A 21,710-nucleotide genomic window follows, 5' to 3' on the forward strand; every position below is an offset into this window, starting at 1 on the left:
CGGTCCCCTAGTTGGGGGGGGGGGGCAGTCCCGGTCTGATCTCAGCCCGGTGCCTCTTGCCCCGCCTCAGGCCTGCCAGTCCCTGCAGCGACCCCCGGTGAGGGCTGGGCGGCCCCAGGCCGGGCGCCCCGTGACCCCCCGCCGCGCCCCCTCTCCCCTCTCGCAGATCCGGAGCGGAGCAGCCCCCCCATGCTGTCTGCCGACGATGCCGAGTACCCGCGGGAGTACCGGACCCTGGGGGGCGGGGGCGGCGCGGGCGGCGGGGGCCGGCGCTTCTCCAACGTGGGGCTGGTGCACACGTCCGAGCGGCGGCACACGGTGATCGCCGCCCAGAGCCTGGAGGCGCTCAGCGGGCTCCAGAAGGCGGACGCGGACCGCAAGCGCGATGCCTTCATGGACCACCTGAAGAACAAGTACCCTCAGCACGCCCTGGCCCTGCGAGGTCAGCAGGACAGGATGCGAGAGCAGGTGAGTGGGGGCTGGCTGTGGGCTGGGGAGGGGTCTGACCCCGTGCTCCCCTGCCCCCGAGCTCTGATTCTGTGGGGCAACTGAGGAGAGAGCCGGAAAGGGGGGGGGCGACAGGGAGTCACCCTGGTTGGCCTTTTCTGGAGCCTGGGGAGGAAGGGGATGGGGGCTCCGCGTCCAGACTTCTGTCTGCAGTCCTGGAGTTGGGAGCGCTGGGTGGAGCAGACAGCCAGAGAGGAGGCTGGACTGGGCTGACTGACGGGCAGGAAGGTTGTCTTGGAGGCCAAAGCAGTGGTGGGGAGGAAGGGGGGGACAGTCTTGGGGACTGACTGTTCTGGGCCTGGAGTTCCGTCCCGCCTGGAGTTGGGACTCCTGGGGTGGCCCCTCGGTGACATGGCCCCTTGGGAGCTTCAGTAAGCTGGATCTGCTGTGCCCCCAGCCCCTGTAAGAGCAGAAGCCAGAACTCCTGGGGCCTTTTGCCTCCTCCCTACCTGCCCCCCCGCCCCGCAAAAGACTCGCTGTGTGACTTTGAGCTAGAGGATGCCTCGGTTTCTCTCCTGCCATCAGAAAGGCTTACAGAGGAGTCAGGGTGCCTGCTTCTGGACCAGGGCCTGCCTCTTTCTAGCTGGGATGGGAAGCTTCCCTTGTAAACCTCTCCCAGATCCTTGGGTTCCTGGATGCACCTCTCCATCCAAGTATGACTTTCTTGTCTGTAGGAAAGTTCTTTCTTGGGACAAGCCTTCTGCCTCCAGTCCCACATTGGCGAGATACCTTGATGGCCGCGGAGACCCAGGCCTTGTCCACTCCAGGAGAAGCGGAGGAGGGGAGGGTGGGACATCCCATCCACAGTATTTCAGTCAGGCCTGGGGGGGGGGTCCCTGCTCCCACACCTGTCTTGCTCCGTCCCCCTTTCCAGGAGATGCTGGGTGTGGTTGGGAAAGGGGAAGAGTGTCCCCACTCCTTTTGTCACAGCAGGCAACCAGGACACATTGGTGCACCTGCCCCCTGATGTCACCTCCAGTTCTGACTTGCTTTTGCCTTTTCTCAGCTTCAGAGTCCCTCTGGGAGCAGAGTTCTGATTGGAATAAGGGAGACTTGCAGATGGAGATCTGGCCCTCACCCTCAGGGAGCCCCTCTCCGTGGGGTCCTTCCGTGTGCTCTGGCTTGGGAGGAGGTGACAGGGGCATTTGTGATCTGGAGGGGGTGAAAGGATGGTTACACTTAAGTAGGAGGGGCACAGTCAGTTGGGAAGGGGGTTTAGAGAAGGGGAGAGCAGATAGGCAGGCCTGGTTAGGAAAGGCTTCCTGGAGGAAGAGGTACCTAAACTAGGCTTAGAAGGGTGAAAAGGGTCTGAATGGGCATCAAGGAAAAGAATGATGTTTTAGAAGCTGGGATGATGGGAGGTGAGCATAGTCCTGAGTCGGGTTGGGGACAGGTACAGCGACCCACCTGGCTGGTGCTGAAGGCTCAGGGCGGGAGGCAGAGGGAGATGTGGGGGCAGACTGGAGAAGTGGGGCCAGATGGTGGTGGCTAGGAGCGCTGTGGTTGTTTCTGGATGGTGGGCAAAGAGGGGCTGGAGGCAGGGGAAAGAGAGGAGGAAGAGTGTGTTAGGGAGGACGAAGCGAAAGGGATGGGGAGCTGGAGGGAAGACTGAGCAAGGCTTGTTTGCTGCTTGGACCCAGGAGCTGAAGACAGAAAACCTGGGTAGCAGGGAGATGTTGGTGCCTTGGGAAGAAATAAGAGGGTGGGAGGGAAATGTCTGGAGGATAGGAGACAGGAATTGGGAGGTGAGTTTGCAGAGCAGAGAGAGCATTCACGAGGATGTCCATTAGGCACGCCATAGGTACCGTCCAGGACTCTGAAGGGACAACAGCTTCAGGAGGAGCTGGAACGTGCTGATCGAGGCAGAATGGCAGTGGGACCCAGGGCATAAGCATGGCCACCAGGGCAGCATGGAGTCTGAGAGGGGCGAGGGCCATGACAGTGGGAAGGAGGAGCCAGGAACGTTCTCTTCATCATGAGGAAGAGGAGAAAGGCCCCCCAGGAGGACCACCTGCCCTTCAGAAATCCGTGGGGGGTGAGGGGGAGAGAGAGAAACAGCCATCAGGACTGGCTGGGATCTGTGGGTGCAGAGGGTATCCCTTGGCTCTCGTGGTGTGGTGAGGTAATGGCCGGTTTCAGGGGTTGTGGACATTGGAGGTGGCGAGAGAGCACAACCTGGGGTGCAAGATGGGTCTGGGGGTTCAGCCATAGAAAGATGAAGACAGCGGGGGTGACAGCCTCAAGGGGCAGCGGGCCTGAGAGGGCAGGTGTGGGTGCGTTGGAGGGCCTCAGGCGTGTCTGGCACGCTCACCAGCAAACACTTAGTAGACCAGTCAAATCACAGCAACTCGCTCACAAATTCATTCCTTTGCTCACTCACTCATTCGTTCCCTCCGGTAGAATGTGAATGGGCCGGACCTACAGTCAGGTCCCTGGCGGGGGAGGACCCGGCGCCTAAGGGTGGTGGCTGCTGGGTGAACGGCAGTAGAATGAATGAAGAGGAATGAATTTGGGAATGCCGAGGGGGGAGAGCGCTGTGGGGAAAAGGTCCTGGGGGAATCAGGAGGTGATGGGTTTCAAACCTCAGGTGTGGTGTGGCCCAGGGCTGGGAGATGGCAGGGAAGAAGGCGGTGCTGTCAGTGCAGAGGCACATGGGGGTGAGGACCCCTGCGGAATGGTTCCCCATCTCTGTGAGGTAGGAAGTGACATCTTCAGTGCGGAGGGAATAAAGAGCTGGAGGCGTGGACAGGTGAGGAGCGGCTCCCTGGCAGAGTATACAGTCAAGAAAAAGTATCTGATGGAGGAGGCCTTCCCCTGGGCTCAGGAAGCCCCCATTCGGACAGAAGAGAAACATCCAGAAACAGACCAGGGGCTCTAGTTAGAGACCCAGCCTCGGGAAGGGACTAGCCAGTGTCGCAGGTCCCTCTGGGCTGTGAGCTCTGTGCCAAAGCTTGTCCCAGGAACGTCCCTCCCCGCCCCGTCACAGTCCTCCAGCGGCTTCTGCCCGCTCCCCCTAATGGGGTGTCCCCCCCTTCGCACACACAGGTTGGCGGCTGGACCGTGGACCCTGTGTGCCTCCTCAGCTCCCTCTGCTCCCACCTCCATGGCGACTCCGCCCCCTCCGGGGCTGGCCAGCCGGCCCAGGTGAGTCACCCACCGCTCCCATGCCCCCCAAACCCCTGGCGGAGTTTGGCTTTGAGGAAGACTTTTTTTTTTGGAGGGGGGATATCTAGGATTTTAATTTTGCATCCCTTTCTCTTATGTTGGAGCCCCTGTGGAGTCAGGAGACTCCCATGCCCTGTACTCTCCCTGACTGTCTACTTCCTACCACTACCTCCCCAAAGGCTTGGCTTTGGGGAAGGAATTTTTTGAGGGGGAATACTCAGGTTTTGAAAAAAAAAAATTTGGATTCTTTTCTCCTTTAAACAGGAGTACCTGCCCCACCCTCATCCCATCGGTTTTCAGGAGACTCTTATGCTCTGTTCTCCAATCCCACCCCCACCGCAGACCACCTCACTCCCATATCCCCCCGCCCCCCACACTACCTTTCCATCTCTGAGTGGACCCAGCCTTCCCCTGAGGTCTTACCACCAGGAAGTTCTTCACAATGTCTGTCACCCTTCTTAGTATGTTCAAGGCTTAGTTTCCATTTTTTAAGAGGTCTTTGGCATCTAGCCATTTGTTCTGAACTTGTTCCCTGATTCCTCATCAAGCCTCAGTTTCCCCTGATGGGAAGGTGGATCTCAGCTTAGACAGGGGCACACTTAGGCAGGGCTTGGGCTCCCAGCTCAGGCCTGGACATTGCCATGGGAGGAAAATAGCCATCTGGGGCCCCAGCAGGGAGGAAGGGCCAAGGAGTCTGAGTTGCAGCCGGGGAGGGGGCACACCCTCAGGGGGGCCTTGGCTTGGGGGCGTTTAGCTGTAGGAGGCAGAGGAGACATAGAAACGTAGAAACGGGGAACCCAAGGGGGGCAGGGGTACTGACTTCACTTCCTCACACACCCTGCTGCCCCTGGGGACAGGCAGCAAGGCTTGACTTTTTCAAGGAGAATTAGAAGGAAAGATGTGACAGCCGAGGAGAGGACAAGGCTCCAGAGCACGGACGGAGGGTTTAGCGGAGTGTAACTCAAGTCTGGCAACAGATTGGCGTGTTTGGCATCCCCCACGGGGCATTCTGCCCACTTCCCTTCCTGGCTTTCGGCCCCATCTTGACTGAACTTCAGGGAACAAAGATGTGTCTGCCCCTTGAGGCTGGATGGCAAATGGGACAGACTTGTCCTGAGTGGTTAAGTGCACGTGGAGACCAAAACAGGGCTGGGACAGGAATGGTGATGGGGCGGCGGACAGGTGTGGTGGGTCTGGGGCAGATGGAGGCCCTCTCCAGATGACATCTTGGCACTAGTTATGGTTGGGGTGACAGAAAGGCTTGAGGATGAGCTTGGTGAGCTCAGGTCACGGGGCTCTAGGCCTGTCTGCATGTGGGATTTGCTCTGATGGAGGAAATTCCATCCGAGTTTGATGGATGACCCTAGGGCTTTGTGATTACAGAGGAAAGCGGCCATTCATAGGATCTTGTCATCACTGGATGCTCGGTGCTTATCACACTTCTCCATGGCTCAGTCTGAGGCTCCTTTAGGGCAAGTGCAGGATCAGAGAGAGTCAGCCAATGCCAGAGTTGCACAGCAGAGCAGGATCAGAGGCCATAAGGGAAGCTCAGGCATCCTAGGCCTCGGGAATTGAGTCACAGGAGAGCTGAGGAGGGCAGCCGTGCCCCCTGAGACCCTGATGGGGAGAGGCCATGATCTCGAGGGTGACAGGTCCGGAGACAGGACACCCTCCTCCCTCCAACCTTAGGTCAGACCTTTGGGAGTGCGAGGCTGAAGAGGACCCTGGGAGAGGACCAGAGGCTAGACTCCAAGCCGCAGCCCCTCCCCCGCTTCCACTAGGCTGCCTAACCTCCCTCCCTCCTTCTGCAACCCGAGTCCCGGGCGGCGGGCCGGCGTATCGGGTGACCGCGGCGACGCAGCCACCAGCCTCCGCCGATCCTCGGCGGGGCTGCGCCGGCGGGGCCGCGCCGGGGGAGGGGGCCGGAGAGAGGATGTGCTCGGCGGCGCGCCGCGCAGCGCCAGGTGGAGTCGCGGTTACCGGGGCGACCGGGGCCCGGGCCGGCTCGGCGGCGGCGGCTCTCGCACTGCAGCAAAGGGCACCGGCGGCGGCGGTGGCTGCGGAGGCGGCCGGGGGAGGGGAGAGCCCGTGCGGGTGGGAGTAAGGGGCCGCCCTCCCTCCCCCGCCCGACGCGGGACCTGGGGCTGGGGGCCCCGCTCATACACCTGTGGCCGCAGGTAAGGAGGAGCGGCTGCGGGGGCCCGGGGCCGCCGCCTGGGGTTCCGCGGGCGGCGGGGCACGGAGATGGAGGCCAGCTCCGCGGCTCCGAGGGGCGGTCGGGGGGTGGGAGGCGCGCAGGCCGTTGCGGTTCTCGGTCCCCGAGAAACGCCCCCTCCCCTCCCCCACCGCGTTCACCGCCTTCCGCGTGTGCCGGCCCCCCCAAATGCGGCTGGCGCCCCCTCCCCCAATCTCGGAAAGTCATGACCTTCCTGGGGTGCGCCCTTGCCCCCGGCGCCGCACAGGTCCCGCAGCGCCACCCCCCCCTTTGCATCGGGGAGGGGTAGGAGGTGAGGGTGTCGCTGGACACCCCTGGGGGGAAGGTCGTGCATGTGCGTTGTGGTGGGAGGCTGGCCACGCGGGGGGCACGTTAGGTAGCCCCAGCCTGGGGGACGGCTGTTTATGTGGACGCGTGTTCACAGGAGTTGAGAGGTGGGTGTGTGCACCGGTGCACGCGGAGCCAGGGGATTCAGGAGCCGGAGGTGTGACCCATTTGGTTGTTCTCCCTCCCTGGAGGATGCGTCGTCGGGGCTCGAGGTCAAGGAGGGGTCACGCCGCTCACCTAGCCTATCGGGGACAGAGGAGGGGAGAGACCTCCGCTGGCTGCGCTCGGATTCGGGGCGGAGGGGAGGGGGGCACGGCCCCGCCCCTCCCAGGGCTCCGCGGGGAGAAAAGGATCAGCTGCAGGGGGAGGGAAGAACCCCACGGAGGGCGCTTAGGGTGGGGAAGGGCGGGGGTTAACTCCTCAGCCCCTGAGGGAAGAAGCTATTTCCTCTTCTTACCAGGGAGTTTGAGGACTCCCTGGCCTTGCTTTCTTGGGTCTCCCGGAAGCTCCCCCTCCCTCATTTCTGAAAGCCTGGTCCTTAGAGAGTGAATGGTTGGCCTCCCAATGGAATCCTTTAGAACACCTCTCATTTTGCCCCCTGCTCCTGTAAGAGTCTTTCCTCCAAGTGATTACCCTTGGCAAGGGTTCTCCCACTCAAACCTTTTTTCCACCTTCTCACAGTCCTCTAGGAAGGGGAGACCCCTCCCTGAGTCTGGGGGAGGGTGTTGGAAGTGTTTGCTGGGGGTGAGGGGCCAGACCTCTCTTGGGCCCTTCCTGCCCTTTGCCTTCCTTCCAGGGGGTTTCTGGTGCTGGGAAACTCCCAGGGAAAAGGCCCAGAAGGCTGAGCGGCGCTGGGTGCCAGGAGATGGCGGGAGCGGTGCCAGACAGGAGTACTCAGACACATCCCCCTCCTCCTATGGGCTCGTCCTATTTTCTTTGCATTCATTCATGGTCAAATATTTGTGGAGGGCCTACCACATACCCAGGCATTTTGTTAGGTACACAGGAGGTATAGACAACCAGGGAAAGGGTGAGGAGGTCGGATGGGGAGAGCCTCATCTTAGCAAACCGGGAGGAGCCCTCTGCTCTCAGTGACCCAAGGCTGTCCCTTGGGTTTAACACCCTGGAAAGAGACAGAGACAGAGGACGGAAGGCATTCCTAATGACTTCTCCCCGCTATTGTCTCCCCCTCTCCCCCAAGGACACGGAGTTGCCAGGAGACTATGTGTCTTATTCCTGGTGGGGCTAACATAAAAGAGGATCTTTCCTCCCACCTTCCAGAGAGGCCGGAGGGGCTAGGGTCTACTGAGGGTGCTCTTCGGGCCAGAGCCCGAAGTCTCAGAAGTCTGCTCTCAGCCTCAGCCCAAGTTTGCCAAGCACAAACGAGCAACTCTTCCACTGTTACCCTCTAGGGGGATTTGCCTGGCTTTCCTGTGGCACTGAGGCTACCCAGGCCTCTCCCCTGTCCCCAGCTAGTGACCCCTCCCTTCCGGAGCTCACCGCCCCATGAACGTGCCCAGCCTCGGGGGTCTGAGGCAGGCCCAGGCTCAGGGCACAGCTAGTGTGGCTGTGGCCAGGCCCCAGAGGCCCCTGAGTCAGATGTGTTGACATTGGGGGCTGGGTGGGGGTGGGGGATCTTCCGCTTTTTGAATCAGGAGTTAAACCTCACGCCTGATGTCTGGGGTATCATGGGCATGGGACAGTCGCTGTCACGGAGGTGGCCAGAGGGACTATGACCTGGCTAGTGGGGGGAAGGAGGGATGAGTCTCTCTGTGTGCATACCGTGTGGGTACTGTTTTGTGTATGCCTGTGGCTGGGGTGTGTGTGTGTGTACATATGAGTGAATGGTATCCACGTCTGTGTTTCTGTGACTCTGGGGGAGACTGGGGGGGTGTGAGTGGTACTTGCGTTCCTGCGAGAGGAGCGGAGTGTACGTGAGCCAATGAGGGTCTGGGGGGGGATGTGTGTGTGTGAGCCACGCTGGTCTCTATATGAACATCTCTGTCTCTGGGTTTCCGGGGTTGTTTCCGACCATGGAGGCCTTCTCTCCCAGGTCTTGTGTCCCTTTGTGAGTGTGTTTTTGTTGCTCTGGGTGGTATCTCCGGCGATGTCCTTATCTGAGGCTGAGAGTCTGTGCTTGGCTCGGCGTGGGGCCTGCGCATTCGGGCCCTGTGCGTAGCCTGAGTGTGCACTGCGTAATGGTGGTGGAAGGTGAGGGACGGCGGCCTTCTCTGCAGAGCCGTCCATCACTGCCGGGGCTGCAGACACGGCTCTCATCATAAACGTTCCTGTGCCCTCTGCCTGGCTCTGTCTGCCCCTGGCGTGTCCACTCCCTCTGCTACCCCTCCCCTGCCCAAGGCCACGGGCAGCTGTGGCTAGGGCCTGCTACTCCAGCCTCTTGCCTCCCCTCCCCTCGGCACCTGTGGGCATCCCCTGGCACCCAGGGGGGTGGCATGTGTCCATAGATTGTTCTAGGCATTGGCTGGGGTGCAGACATTGCTGTCGCCTTCACTTGCCTGACATGTGACTATCTTTTGTGTCTCTTGGAGCCAATGCTTGGGGGGGGGGGGCGTGGAGAGGTGGGAATTGTAGCTCAGATGGGGCTGGCCCTAGTGAGTGAACCTCTTCATCCCAACCCAAGCCTGTCATCATCCCCGCCCTAAAGGTTTAACTCCAGTAAAGCCTCCATCCCAGCAGGGCCCCTCGGCTCAGCCCCCGGCCGGCTCCTCTCTGCCGTGAAAGCCTTTAGGCGGCACAGGGTACCCCTCTGTGATGTCCCTCCCCTCGCAGGGACCCTCGGTGTCCCTCTTCTCTGCCAGTGCCTCTGAGGCCTGGGAATTTTGTCTGCTTGTGCCAGGCACCCCAGTGCCAGGCCATCTGTGGCCTCTGTCTTCCTGCTGAGGCATTGGTCAGCAGGGCGCCCTCAGCTTTGCCAAGAACCAGCCCGGCCTCTGGGCCTCCTTCCTCGTCCTTAGCCATCTGCAAGGGCCTTCTGGTCTCTAGGGAAGACAGGGTGACCCTAGGTTAGTGTGAATGAGGAGGAACCTGAGGTCCCCTACTCTAGGGGTACAAGGAGTCTCCCTCTCTAACTATCTGGCTCTAGGACATTGCCCACACTCCCAGTCTCTACAACACCCCCCACCCCCAGCCCGCTTGCTTCCCATGGCTCCCCATTCATTGCCCAGTACTGTGAAGTGACTGGTACCTGTCCACTTGGCTCTGTTCATTCTGGGCCATTGTGGTACACAGGCCTCCCTGCCCTGGCCTTGGCTGCCAGCTTCCCTCTTCCACCCCCTCCCACATCAACACCCCCGGACTCCAGTTCTGACCCCACTGTGCTTGATTCAGATACTTTCTGCCTGTCCGCCTCATTAAGTCTACATCGAAGCCCACCCAGCTGGCCCCAGCCCCCCTTTGCGCCCCAATCTGCTACTTTCCCAGACCCGGCACCCCAGCCAGACTGGACTAGCGACTATTCCCTCAACACGCTCTCTGCCTGCCTGCCCCTGGGCACTCACCCATACTGACCCTCTGCTCAGCTCACCTTTCCTCCCAATCTCCAGCTGCTCATTTTTCAAGCCCAGCTCAAATGTCACCTCTTCCGGGAAGTTTCCCCTGGCCCATCACAACCAGACGCCACTTCTCTGACCCCGCAGCTCTGCTTCATCTCTGCCAGTGTCTCGTGGGTTCCCTATATCATGGTCTTCAGCACCTTTCCTACCTGTGATTCTCTGAGTTACTGTGACTAGAATGCGTGGCTTGTGAACATCTGGAATGGCTATCCCTTGTCCCCGCCAGCGAGCTTGGAGCCTGCCCAGGGCTGGCCTGCGTCTCAGTGGAGGACGGGATGTACCAGGAGTGGCTTCCTTGCTGTTCCTGGGAGGGCAGAGGGCCCTCCTCTCAGGGCTGAGTGCTGAGCTCAGAGGGTCTCTAACCCGCCTCCGCCCCTGCTCTCCCCTCCCAGCCCCCCACGTAACCATGTCTTCTCTTATTTCCATCAGCAGCCAAACTACTGGAGTTTCAAGGTCAGTGCGTGTGCTTCTGCTTCCGTGACAGCTGCATGTGCCCTCCTGCCCCCGGCCCTCCCTGCACATGCTTTGCACAGGGGTGTGCGTCTGCACGGGACCTTCTGGTGTGGGTGGCGGGCTTGGGGGCTGCAGGCTGTGGCTGCTGCTTGGAGAGAGTCTGGGCTCGCCTGCCAGGGGCTCGTGGATCCAGAGTGGGAGTTTGGGCCACCCCGGCTGGAGATCTGGGCAGGGGGTACATAGGCTTTCCCACGCTGGGAGGGGCATTCTGGAAGGAGGGAGGCTGCCTGACATTTACCCCCACCTGAGACACTGCTGGCTCGGAGGCAGGGACCTGAATCCTGTGATCTGGTTGAGGGCCCTCTTCTCTGAACTCAGCCTTCATCTGCCTCGGAGGTCTTGTGACCCTGATGGGCCCCTCATCCCTTTCTTACTGGGCACGGGGTGGGGGGGAGGTGGTCAGTGCCTGGCAAGAGACTAACAGCCCTGCACTCCAAAGCCGTTGCCCAAGTGGGGGGCTAAGCTCAGGGATGAGCACCTTCCTGCCTCCCCTGGCCAGTTTGGACTAGCCACAGCTGGAGAGCTCTCTGCCCCCTCCAAGGGCATCCTGCTGAGTCCTGGGGGAGAACCGTCAGGGACCTCCTCCACCGTCTCTGGCCCCCGGGCCCAGAACCGAGCCAAATCAGGCTGCCGCTTGTGTCCCAGAGTCTCCAGCCCTCCGATTCCCAGGCATCGTGACAGGGGGTGGGAGGCATTCGTCCCTATCGCCCCAGGTGTCGTCTTGCTCCAGGTGTCATATCTGCAAGCACGCTCCCAGAGAGAAGTCCTTGCATCAGAGAAATCACAGAATCATAGACTCATGATGTCAGGCACACAACCTTTTTGGAGGAAGCAGTAGAATGTAATGCTTCAGTGCATGGGCCTGAGAGCCTGGTGGTGAACTCCAGTCCGCTACTAACTAGCTGGGGGACCTGGGGCAAATTGCATAAGCCCCTGGGCCTCAGTTTCTCCTCTGTGAAGTGGAACAACAATATCTGCATCATAGAGTTGTTGTAAAGATAGAAGAGAGGTACTGCACGTCCTGGCTCACGACAAGCCTTACCTGGTAGCTTACCTCAGTAGCTGTTCGAGTCCCAGCCACTGACTTGATTCCCAAATCAGAATCACCTTGGGAACTTGTCAGAAATCTTGAACCTCAGGCCCAACCCCCAGAGATTTGGATTCAGTGAATGTGGGGTCCTGGAAAGAATGTTTTTAAAAGCTCCCTAGTGATTCTGTCCCATGCTATGGACCACCTTTGGGAACCTCAGATCCTCGCCTGACTGTCCCCACTCATGGTTCCCTCTGCCTGATCTCTGGCCACGAGTCATGGGCTCCTTGCTGGAATACCTCTGGGGCCAGGCGTGCCCCACCTCCCACAGCAGCCCCCTCCTAGCTTTGGAGAGCTCTGCTTGAATTACCGTTTTAGTCCCTGCCATCTCCCTCACAGACAGGAAGTCCTGGATGTCTCACTTTTTTCTGCCCTGTTGACTCAACCCAGGACTGGAGAGAAGTGCTAATGGGCTTTCTCTCTTCTCAAGAGGGTTTTCTACAAAGGCTGTGAGAATGGCAAGTTGCGCAGAGGGCCAGGATGGAGAGCGAAACTAGCAGGGCAGGGAATGTGGGCATCTCTTCTCCCCGGGGTGGCCTGGACAGGGTCTTGCCTTCTCTGCAGTCAGCAGCCCCGAGGATCCCTGCCCCCACACCATTCTGGCCCCTGTTTCTGCACCTCACTTGTGTCCCCCAGTACGGTGGCCACCCCCTTCATTCCCGGCTAGCTGCCTCATTCTGCCAGAATCCTGTGCCCCTCACCCACATCAGCCTGGCAACCACTGGCGTTCTGGTTGCCTGGCAACCTCATTGACCACCACACCAGACCTGCTTCCCCACGCCGCTCCAGGGCTGAAGGTGAGAGGCTGGTGCTGGTGCTAGAGCTCAGCCACAGGGTCCAAAGTCTGGGCACAGGCATCCCCCAAGTGGGCCTCGTTCCTACGCCGTCTCCCTCATCCCCAGACCCATACCCACTCACTGGTCAAGGCATTGTGCTTGAGACTGGATGCCCCCTGAGGTCTCCGAATCTGGCCTTCCGCACCCCCAAGCCTTCAAGACCACACTGGGGACAGCTGGGCACATCGCCCATCAGAGGAAGATGCTCTCTCGTTTCCAGAGTGCTAATCCAATTGGAACATTAAATTGAGCTAATATGAAGATGGAGATTAATTAGGGGTTAATCAGGATTTGGGGAAGGAGGGAGCTAAGGAGAATAAATGATTCCTTTATAGAGATACTTTCACTTTTTTTTAATTATAGAAGTGATATATTCTGATTGTGCAAAATTCACCCAGCAGAGAAATGTATAAAAGAGAAAGCTCTGTCTCAACCCCGACTTAACCAATGTTAATAATGGTTTTCAGTGATTTGTTGTTAAAAATAGGCAACTTGTTTTATAGAAAAGTACAATTGGGCAACATTATTTTTTTTCTTGGAAAAAAAATATATAATCCATATATGTATCCATGGTACATAACATGGAAGGTACATAACACAGATCCTACTTGTTATCTTCTCCCCTGAATAAAAGAGTTTCTGACAGCACCCAGGTTTAAGGGCAGGGGCTGGGGCAGGATGGCAGGAACTGTGGCCCTGAGTGACAGCCCCAGCTTTCAGCCAAAAGTAGGCTCTTCTATAACTGAAATCATGGCAACCCCTCCCTCAAGGAGAGATCGACTGAGCTGTCCCTGGGGCAGGGAACAGTCACTGGACGACACCCTTCCCTAGCCCCAGCGGGATACCAGCCCCAGCTATAGCTTCAGGGCAAGGGGCTGCCACACTAGGTCCTGGGGGAGGCTGTTCCCAGAGGCCAGCCGGGCTGGCGGGCGGCGTGGCAGCATGTGCCTTGCAGGGAGGGGCTGAGGTCAGGCACATGCACTGTGTGTGCACGTGAATTGCATGTAGTAGGCAGAGTCTGTATGAAACTAGCTTCGGGATGATTCTCCCAAGCACCCAAGTCAAGGACATTGTGCTCCTCTCCCAGCTACCTCCCAGAGCTGGGATCCTGGGGCCCCTGGTTCTCTTTGCTTCCTCCCTGGGCCCTGCTTCCTGCCCCCACCCAACCCTCTGAACTCCAGGAAGGATAAATTCGCCGTTCACAAACCCGCCGCTTAATTAATGTCTGGAACTAATGCCCCAATTTGCTCAACGATTCTGCTGCTCACCTCAGTGACAAATTTGTGTTGTTGTTGTTCTTTGGAAGCTTAAAATAGCAGGCGTGCCCTGGCTCCCGCTCAGATGGTTTCTTGTCTGGCTTCCCAGGGCGCCTGAGTCCTTTGCCCACTGCTTACCTGCTGGGTGTCCCAGGGAGGCCAAGGCCCTAAGGGGGTGGGGAACTCTCCTGTAGCCACACAGCGAGTCTGGAATGCAGGAGACCCTTGTGTGTGTGTGTGTGTGTGTGTGTGTGTGTGTGCCTGTGTGTGTCACTGGCTGGCAGGGGCTCCCTGGGCCCTGGATGGGGGAAATGCGCGGAGCAAAGGGGCTCATGTTTGATTCCTCTCATCCTGCCCTGCCCCTGCAGACCCGCAGCTCGCGCCACACTCAGGGAGCCCAGCCGGGGCTGGCAGACCAGGCAGCCAAGCTGTCATACGCCTCGGCTGAGTCGCTGGAGACCATGTCGGAGGCGGAGCTGCCCCTGGGCTTCAGTAGGATGAACCGCTTCCGACAGAGCCTGCCCCTCTCCCGTTCTGCCAGCCAGACCAAGCTGCGCTCGCCAGGTACTGCTCGCCCGGCCCACCCCCCTCCTGGCCGCTAGCTCCTCCCTCTGCTCTGCTCACCCTGGAACCCTCTTCACCCCCTTCACCGCTCCAGCTCTCCTCAACCAAACCCCTGGTTCCCTTCGCCACATTCCCACCTCCCTGCCCCTCAGCAGTCTCCTCCCTCTGGGCCTCTCCCTCCTCAGCTTCTCTCCCACCCCTCCCCTTCCTCACCAGCCCCTGCCCTATCCTTTTCTCTCCCAGCCTCCTCTCTCCTTCACCCCTTTCAGCAGCCCTCCTTTCCTTCATCCCCCTCTTGCTCATCTCTCTCCCCCTCAGCAACGACTCCCTGTTTCTGCCATACCTGCTCCCGCCCCCAATTCCATTTCCTCGTCCAGGCTCCTACCTGCCTGGGGTTGAGGCGCCGTGAGGGGACGGCAGCATGAGGAGCGCCTGGGTGCACCTGCACTCCGGGGCCGCGTCGGGCCTCAGACCCTGCCTCTGCGGGACCAGCGCGGCTCCCGAAGGCCCCCCTCGCTCTCCTGGCCGGCGTGGCGGTGGCGGTGGCGGCAGCGGCTCTGACAGCGAATGTGGCATGTCCTTCGCAGGGGTGCTGTTCCTGCAGTTCGGGGAGGAGACCCGGCGCGTGCACATCACGCACGAGGTCAGCAGCCTGGACACGCTGCACGCACTCATCGCGCACATGTTCCCGCAGAAGCTCACCATGGGCATGCTTAAGTCGCCCAACACCGCCATCCTCATCAAAGACGAGGCCCGCAACGTCTTCTACGAGCTGGAGGACGTCCGGTGGGCGTGGCCCCGGGGGAGGAGGGGTGGGCTTCCCCAGGCTCCTCCTCTGAGGGGGCTCGACTCCGCGGGCCTTTCCCTTCCCAGCGCCTTCCTGACCCAACCTCAGCCCTTCTCCTCTCCTTCCTCGGCCGTCCCCTCTAAGTCATCCAGCCCTGTTGGCTCGTTTTGGCTTGAGCTAACCTGGCAACAGCGCATGAGCCCGGCGAGGTGGTTGGGGTGGAGGCTGCGGCGTGTGTGTTGGTGGCAGGCAATCTGAGGCACTGAGCAAGAAGCTGGAAAGAGGTTGGGGCTCTTGGCCCCTCTTGCCACCCCACTTCCCTCTTCCTGTAGTAGCTACCGCTCCTTATCGCAGGGCTGAAGGATGGTGACCCGTTGCACCTTCCCCTTCCCCTCAGGGACATCCAGGACCGAAGTATTATCAAGATCTATAGGAAGGAGCCTCTTTACGCTGCTTTCCCTGGCTCACACCTTACCAACGGGGACCTCCGGGTATGGCTGGGGATCCCCAGGGAGTTGGGGAGGCTGGGCAGATAGGGTCCAGGAGCACAGAGTCTAGTTACTTATCAACAGGGATCAGGGCCAGTTTTTGGAGTAGGTAACATAGAGGCTGAAGCAGAGGGTGGCTCCCACTAATTGTGGTCATGGATGGGTTCTTCCCCTCATCTGCCGTGTCCCCCTCCCCTCCATTCAGGATTTTTCCAACAGGCCTCTAGGTATTGTAGGAGGCCTCTATCAGGAACCACTGCTTCCCTTCTTGCTTCCCCAACCCTCACCGCAGGGTGGGCCGCGGGTTGCCCTTCTAATGTCTCTCCATCTGCCACTTCTTCTGTGCTGGGAGCCCCTGATGGGAAAGGGGCCGAAATGCAGCAGGAGCGAGGGAAGGCAGAGAACAGAAGGGACTTCCTAAGGGTCAGGGGGAAGGTGCTGTCTCCTTAAGCAAGGCGCAAGGGACCCCCTTTGTGACCAACCCTGTGGGGTTCGGGGACTGTCTTCTGCGCAGAGAGAGATGGTGTATGCCTCGCGGGAGTCGTCGCCTACACGGCGTCTCAACAACCTGTCGCCGGCGCCGCACTTGGCCTCCAGCTCTCCGCCCCCGGGGCTGCCGTCGGGGCTGCCGTCCGGGCTCCCGTCGGGGCTGCAGTCAGGCTCGCCATCGCGCTCGCGCCTCTCCTACGCCGGGGGGCGCCCGCCCTCCTACGCGGGCAGCCCGGTGCACCACGCGGCGGAGCGGCTGGGGGGCGCCCCAGCCGCCCAGGGCGTTAGCCCCAGCCCCAGCGCCATCCTGGAGCGGCGCGACGTGAAGCCGGACGAGGACCTGGCAGGCAAGGCGGGCGGCATGGTGCTGGTGAAGGGCGAGGGCCTCTACGCCGACCCCTACGGGTTGCTCCACGAGGGCCGCCTGAGCCTGGCCGCGGCCGCCGGCGACCCGTTCGCCTACCCGGGCGCCAGCGGCCTCTACAAGCGGGGCTCGGTGCGCTCGCTCAGCACCTATTCGGCCGCGGCGTTGCAGTCCGACCTGGAGGACTCGCTGTACAAGGCGGCGGGCGGTGGCCCGCTCTACGGCGACGGCTACGGCTTCCGACTGCCGCCCTCGTCGCCGCAGAAGCTGGCCGATGTGGCGGCACCCCCCGGAGGCCCCCAGCCTCCGCACAGCCCCTACTCGGGGCCGCCCAGCCGCGGCTCGCCCGTGCGCCAATCTTTCCGCAAAGACTCGGGCTCCTCGTCGGTCTTCGCAGAGAGCCCCGGAGGCAAGACCCGCAGCACGGGGGGCTCCTCGACGGCCGGAGCTCCCCCTCCCGAGCTCTTCCCCGGGCCTGGGGAGCGCCCGCTTGTTGGGTTTGGTCCGCCGGTGCCAGCCAAGGACACGGAGACCAGGTGAGAGCCGCTCGCGAGGCCTCAGGGCACTTGGGGGTGGGGTGGGGAGAGGGGATGCGGCAGTTTGTGGCAGGATTGTGTCCTGGACTGTGAGGCCCCAGAGTCCTTTGTAGACCCCGGAGTAGACTTGAGGGTTCGCCGGAATAATTTGGATGTGGCAGGGAGGGCACTGGAGAGATGGACATGCCATTTTCCTTCCTTCTGCAAGAGCTGGGGGTTAGATGAAAAGGCCCCAGACAAGGTCTCTGGAAACCTGGGTTTGCATCCGTTCCCTGAGCCTCAGTTTCCCCAACTAAAATGGAGGCTGAACCAGCAATCTAGTGCCTTTCCTGCTCAGGCAGAGTTTTGCCGCCACGAGAGCTGTCCAGCACGCGGTCGGCTGAAGTCCACTGGGGAGGGGGTGCTGCTAAGAAATAGGGATGGGGAGAGAGGCACATTCCGGTAGGTAGCCTCCAAGCTGGGGAACCCTTGCCCCATTATTCAGCTCCATCCTAAGGGTGCAGGGCTGGAGGAGGTAACCAGAGCGTTGACCTGTCCCCTTCTGTCCTCAGGCAGTGCTGCTGAGAGATGAGGAGAAGCAATTCACATTCACACAGCTGTCTTGTGGCTTGTGTGCCGGGCACTGCACTGGGCACTGTGGATGCCAAGTTGGGCAAACCTGGTTCCTGCCTTGTCTAGTGGGGGTGACACATTAAAAAATACTTGCCCTTCCCTTGGGAGGGTATATAGGTGGTCTGGGAGGAGGGACTCCTTAAATCTGCTGGGGCTCTGGGATGGCTTCAGGGAGGAGGTAGGGAGGAGGGCATTCCAGGAAAGGGGAAAACATGTACAGAGGCACAGAGAGGCCTGGGTGGGGCCCATTAGGGAGCCAGTAGTGAGAGATGGGGCTGGCAAGGGAGGGGATGACTATCAGATGGAAAGGGACCTTACCAATGTTAGGTGGGGGACTGTGGGCTTGAACCTTTGGCACTGGGGCCCTTTGAATTGTCTGTGTGCTGGTGGCTGGGGAGGGAATGATATTTCCTCTAATTATCAATCTGAAGAATGAGGGGCTGGGCAAGAGAGACCCTCAAGCCTAGAGAAGGGGTCGCTTAAAGCCACCGTCCTCTCCAGAGAGCGCATGGAGGCCATGGAGAAGCAGATTGCCAGCCTCACGGGCCTGGTACAGAGCGCCCTACTACGAGGCTCCGAGCCTGAGACCCCCAGGTAAGGTCTTTCAACACCACTGCCAGGGCTTATGGTTGGGGCAAGAGGAAGGGAAAGTGGGCAGCAGCAGCGCTGGGCCCAGCTCTGCCAATGTCTCAGTGTGTGACTCTGGGTGACCCCTTTTCCTTCTCTGGGACTCCATCCCAACATCAGGGGACTGGAGGAGATTATGTTAAAGTCTCACACAGCTTTGACGGTCTGGGATCAGCCTGGACCCTCTGATGACCATCTTTTCCCTGTGCCACAGTGAGAAGATAGAAGGCTCCAATGGAGCAGGCACCCCCTCAGCAGGTGAGTGGCCCCTTGCCCCTCCCCCACAGGTACTTGCCCTCTCCGAGCCTGAGATTCTGAATCAGTAAAGTGGGAATTAAACCATCAGCTACGTCACTGGGCTTCAGTGGCTCAATGAGCAGTCACCTTAACCCAAGATGGCTTTGCCCTGGTGCTTTGCTCCCCACAGAAGGTCTGACCCACTAGTTGGGGCAGGGAGTCAGAGCCACGTGCTTCTCTGGCTACTGTGAGGAACAGGGGTGGGAAGGACCTTGTCCTGGACCCTTGCAGGCTCAAGGTTTGTTGCCTTTCTCCCATCCTCCTGGTCCCTCTCTGTAGCCTGTGGGTCAGGCAGCCGGAGCAGCGGCGCCACCCCAGTGTCCGGCCCTCCCCCGCCCTCAGCCGGTAGCACTCCTGCGGGACAGCCCACGGCCATCAGCCGTTTGCAGATGCAGCTGCACCTGCGTGGCCTGCAGAACAGCACCAGTGACCTGCGCAGCCAACTTCAGCAATTGCGAAAGCTCCAGGTATTGCCAGCTCCGGGGCCTCGCCCCGGCCCCGCCCCCTCAAGCCCCTCCCCCACAGGCCCCAACCACTCGCGCAGAAAACCCTTCCCACAAGCCTTGCCCGATCCCCTACGCCCTCACCCGAGTCCATTGCGGTTCACTGGGCCCCTCTGCGATCTCTTTCTCCCCTTACCCTTCCTCGAGCTCCCGCTCGCTCGCTGAATCTCTGCTCCCTCGCCAAGCCCCACCGCTCGCCCTTGTTCCCCTCACTGCGCCCTCCTTCCCCTTGCCTGAATACTCACCGTTCTCCTGGAACCCCAGTCCACCCCACTGAGGCCCCTTCCCCTGTTAGTATCCCTCAGGACAGTCCCAATTCCTTCGTGCCCAGCATTCTTTCTCCCCTCCACTCCCTTGGGCGGAAGCCCTCCCCCTAGATCCCCTTCGCTACCCCTTCCCGAGTCCGCACAGTCTTCACCGCCCTGCCCCGCCTAGCAGATGGTCCCACCAGTCAGGAGCCTGGCATCGCTGTGCCCGCTCCTCGAGAGGGCCTTGGGGCCCATCAGGTGAGAATAATGAGCAGAGACAGGCTGGAGAGGGGGCAGAGAGTTGCCATCTGGGCAACGGATAAGATCTCACCCACCCCCGTCATTGCCCCAACTCGGCCTTAGAACTGGGTTCGAGCGTTAAGTTAATCTTGCTCTAGCCACGGAAGCCCTATCAAACTCCAGGGCTCGAGACTTTCATCGAAGCCACAGCCATACAGCCGCACAGTCGGCACGGCCCTACACAGGGCTACCTCTTGCCCCCCAAATATACCCATCCCGTTCTCCTGCCTCTATATTTCCCCAGCCCGTAACCTTGTTCTCCGCCCCCTACCATTACAGCCCTTCGCTGCTGCTCACGGCCACTGCCACGCAGCCGCACGTTCTGCATGCCTTAATCTAGCACTTCTCCCTCCACTACCCGCGTGCGGTTCTCCTCCTGCCTCTATTCTTCCCCAGAATTTAGCCCTGGGCCTCTGCTTTCTCCAATCCCGCCCTTTAACTGCTGCTCACGGCCGCAGCCGAGCAGCCGCTTCTTCTGTGAAGCCCGCCCAGCATCAGGCTGTCCTCTGCCCGCCTCCTCCCGGCTCTTCCCCTGCTGAGCACCTCCATCCCCTCCCACCCGGGTCCATTGGTCCCTCTGCGTCCCGCAGCTACAGAACCTGGAGTCGCTGCGCGCGCTGCTGAAGGGCACAGAGGCGGAGCTGAGCATGCGCGTGTCGGAGGCGGCGCGGCGGCAGGAGGACCCGCTGCAGCGGCAGCGCACCCTGGTGGAGGAGGAGCGGCTGCGCTACCTCAACGACGAGGAGCTCATTACCCAGCAGCTCAAGTGAGGCTGGGCTCCCTGGCGGAGGAGGGAGGGCTGGGGGTGCGGCCTCGGCGCGCAGCCTGGTTTCCCGGGGAGGCGAAGCTGCCTTCCTCCTGAATCACAGGTGACGTTGGTCTGGTCTGAAGCCTGATTTCCTTCTCCTCTGTGGCCTGATTTCTTTGTGACCCACAAACCTTTGCCCATCTGGCACAATTCCTGATTTCCTTTCTTTTTCTTTTCTTTTCTTTTCTTTTCTTTTCTTTTCTCTTTTCTTTTTCTTTCTTTCTTTCTCTTTCTTTCTTCTTTCTTTCTTTCTTTCTTTCTTTCTTTCTTTCTTTCTTTCTTTCTTTTTTTTCCTGGCTTGATGCCCTGCTTTTGCTGTTTTTGCTTCCTCATGGTCCACAGTCTGGCTTCCCCCTGACCTGTGGCCTTCCTTTCATGTGGCCAGCTGCAGGGTTCTTCTCTGTCTGCTTTCTTTCTGGCTTGTGACCTGTACAAAGTGACCCTTGGGTAGCCACAACTGTCACCACTCCAAGTCCCTGATCTCTGAGACCAGGTCTCGCTAAGGAAAACCTTCCTCCCGTCCTGGTGCTGCTGAAACGAGGCTCTAGCTTTTTCAGAAAGAGTGAGGAATAGAGAACACCCAGCTCCCAAATGCTTAGACATGGAATGGTTAACAGGAGACCGTCCTCTGATCCAAATTTAGCAAATGGCTGTCTGGCCAAGATCCCATTGTCTGGCACTGTTGAAGGGAGAAGCTGCATTTTGCTGTCCATCCACTGAGCGAGCACCCCCTACTCCACAGCAGCCTTCTCTTGTCAGTCACTGGAGTCTGAGACAGAGGCCCTGCTCCTTTCTCTGGCCTCCCTCTTGGTGGCTCAGCGCACAAAGGGACCTGAAGTCCAGCTCCAGCATTGAGAGACGATGTGATCGGGGCAGTTTCTGCCCTCCTCTACACTTCAGCTTCCTTCTCTGTGCCCAGGATTGAGATTTTTGTCATTCTTTCGAGGGAGGGCTTGGGTTCTACTGTCCAGTGACTTGGGGAGCTGGGAGAGGCCCCTCCGAGGAGCCCAGCTTGCAAGGGGCTCCTTGAGAAGGGTCCCTACTTCTCAGGCTTGGGCCCACACAGCCTGTGTGATTCAGTGGGGCACAAGGCAAAGTTTTCCGTGACCTCTTGTGGCTGAGATGAAGTAAGGGGCCATCTCACTTGGAAATAAGCTGGCTGCAGGCGCCCCATCATTTCAGGTGTGAAAACTGAGTGACAATCTCAGTCAGATCTCCAAGTAGACTGGCAGCTCTCACGGCCCCCCCCACCTTGAGAATTCCATTTACCCAACTTTTCTGTCCTCTCCTTGCCCCTTTTCACTCAGCACAGCGGAGCTGGGTTGGGATTTTTAAAAGGAACTTTACTGAGACATTAAAGGAAAATAAAAGAAAATATAAAAGCACAGAGGCAGAAGAGATGAAAGGACAGATTTAAGCTTCTGTCATAGGAGCATCTGGTCCTCCCCCACTGGGGGCCTTAGTTCTCCGGGAACACACAGACTCCCTACCCTCTGTCCTGTTATCAAACCCCTTGTTCAGACTGCTCACTTGAGAGAGCTTGGGGGCTGATCCATTGCTTCTGGTAGGATTCTCCAACCACTTTGAAGGGGGTTCCTGCCTTTTT

The 21,710-nt window shown here is 59.7% G+C and overlaps 1 protein-coding gene across 1 annotated transcript in view; it reads left to right on the forward strand.

The window, feature by feature from the left end:
* SRCIN1 (SRC kinase signaling inhibitor 1) overlaps positions 1-21,710 on the forward strand; it is a 68,616-nt gene that overhangs the window by 25,584 nt on the left and 21,322 nt on the right. Inside the window, exons 3-11 of the mRNA XM_040640727.1 lie at positions 10,216-10,239; positions 13,850-14,045; positions 14,633-14,831; positions 15,230-15,323; positions 15,835-16,709; positions 17,823-17,915; positions 18,163-18,206; positions 18,525-18,712; positions 19,887-20,062. Of these exons, the coding sequence (XP_040496661.1) occupies positions 10,216-10,239; positions 13,850-14,045; positions 14,633-14,831; positions 15,230-15,323; positions 15,835-16,709; positions 17,823-17,915; positions 18,163-18,206; positions 18,525-18,712; positions 19,887-20,062 (1,889 nt within the window). The remainder of the gene's footprint in view (positions 1-10,215; positions 10,240-13,849; positions 14,046-14,632; positions 14,832-15,229; positions 15,324-15,834; positions 16,710-17,822; positions 17,916-18,162; positions 18,207-18,524; positions 18,713-19,886; positions 20,063-21,710) is intronic.

This window comes from Ursus maritimus, unplaced genomic scaffold (assembly GCF_017311325.1).
Source record: "Ursus maritimus isolate PB19 unplaced genomic scaffold, ASM1731132v1 scaffold_24, whole genome shotgun sequence".
Taxonomy (NCBI): Eukaryota; Metazoa; Chordata; class Mammalia; order Carnivora; family Ursidae; genus Ursus; species Ursus maritimus.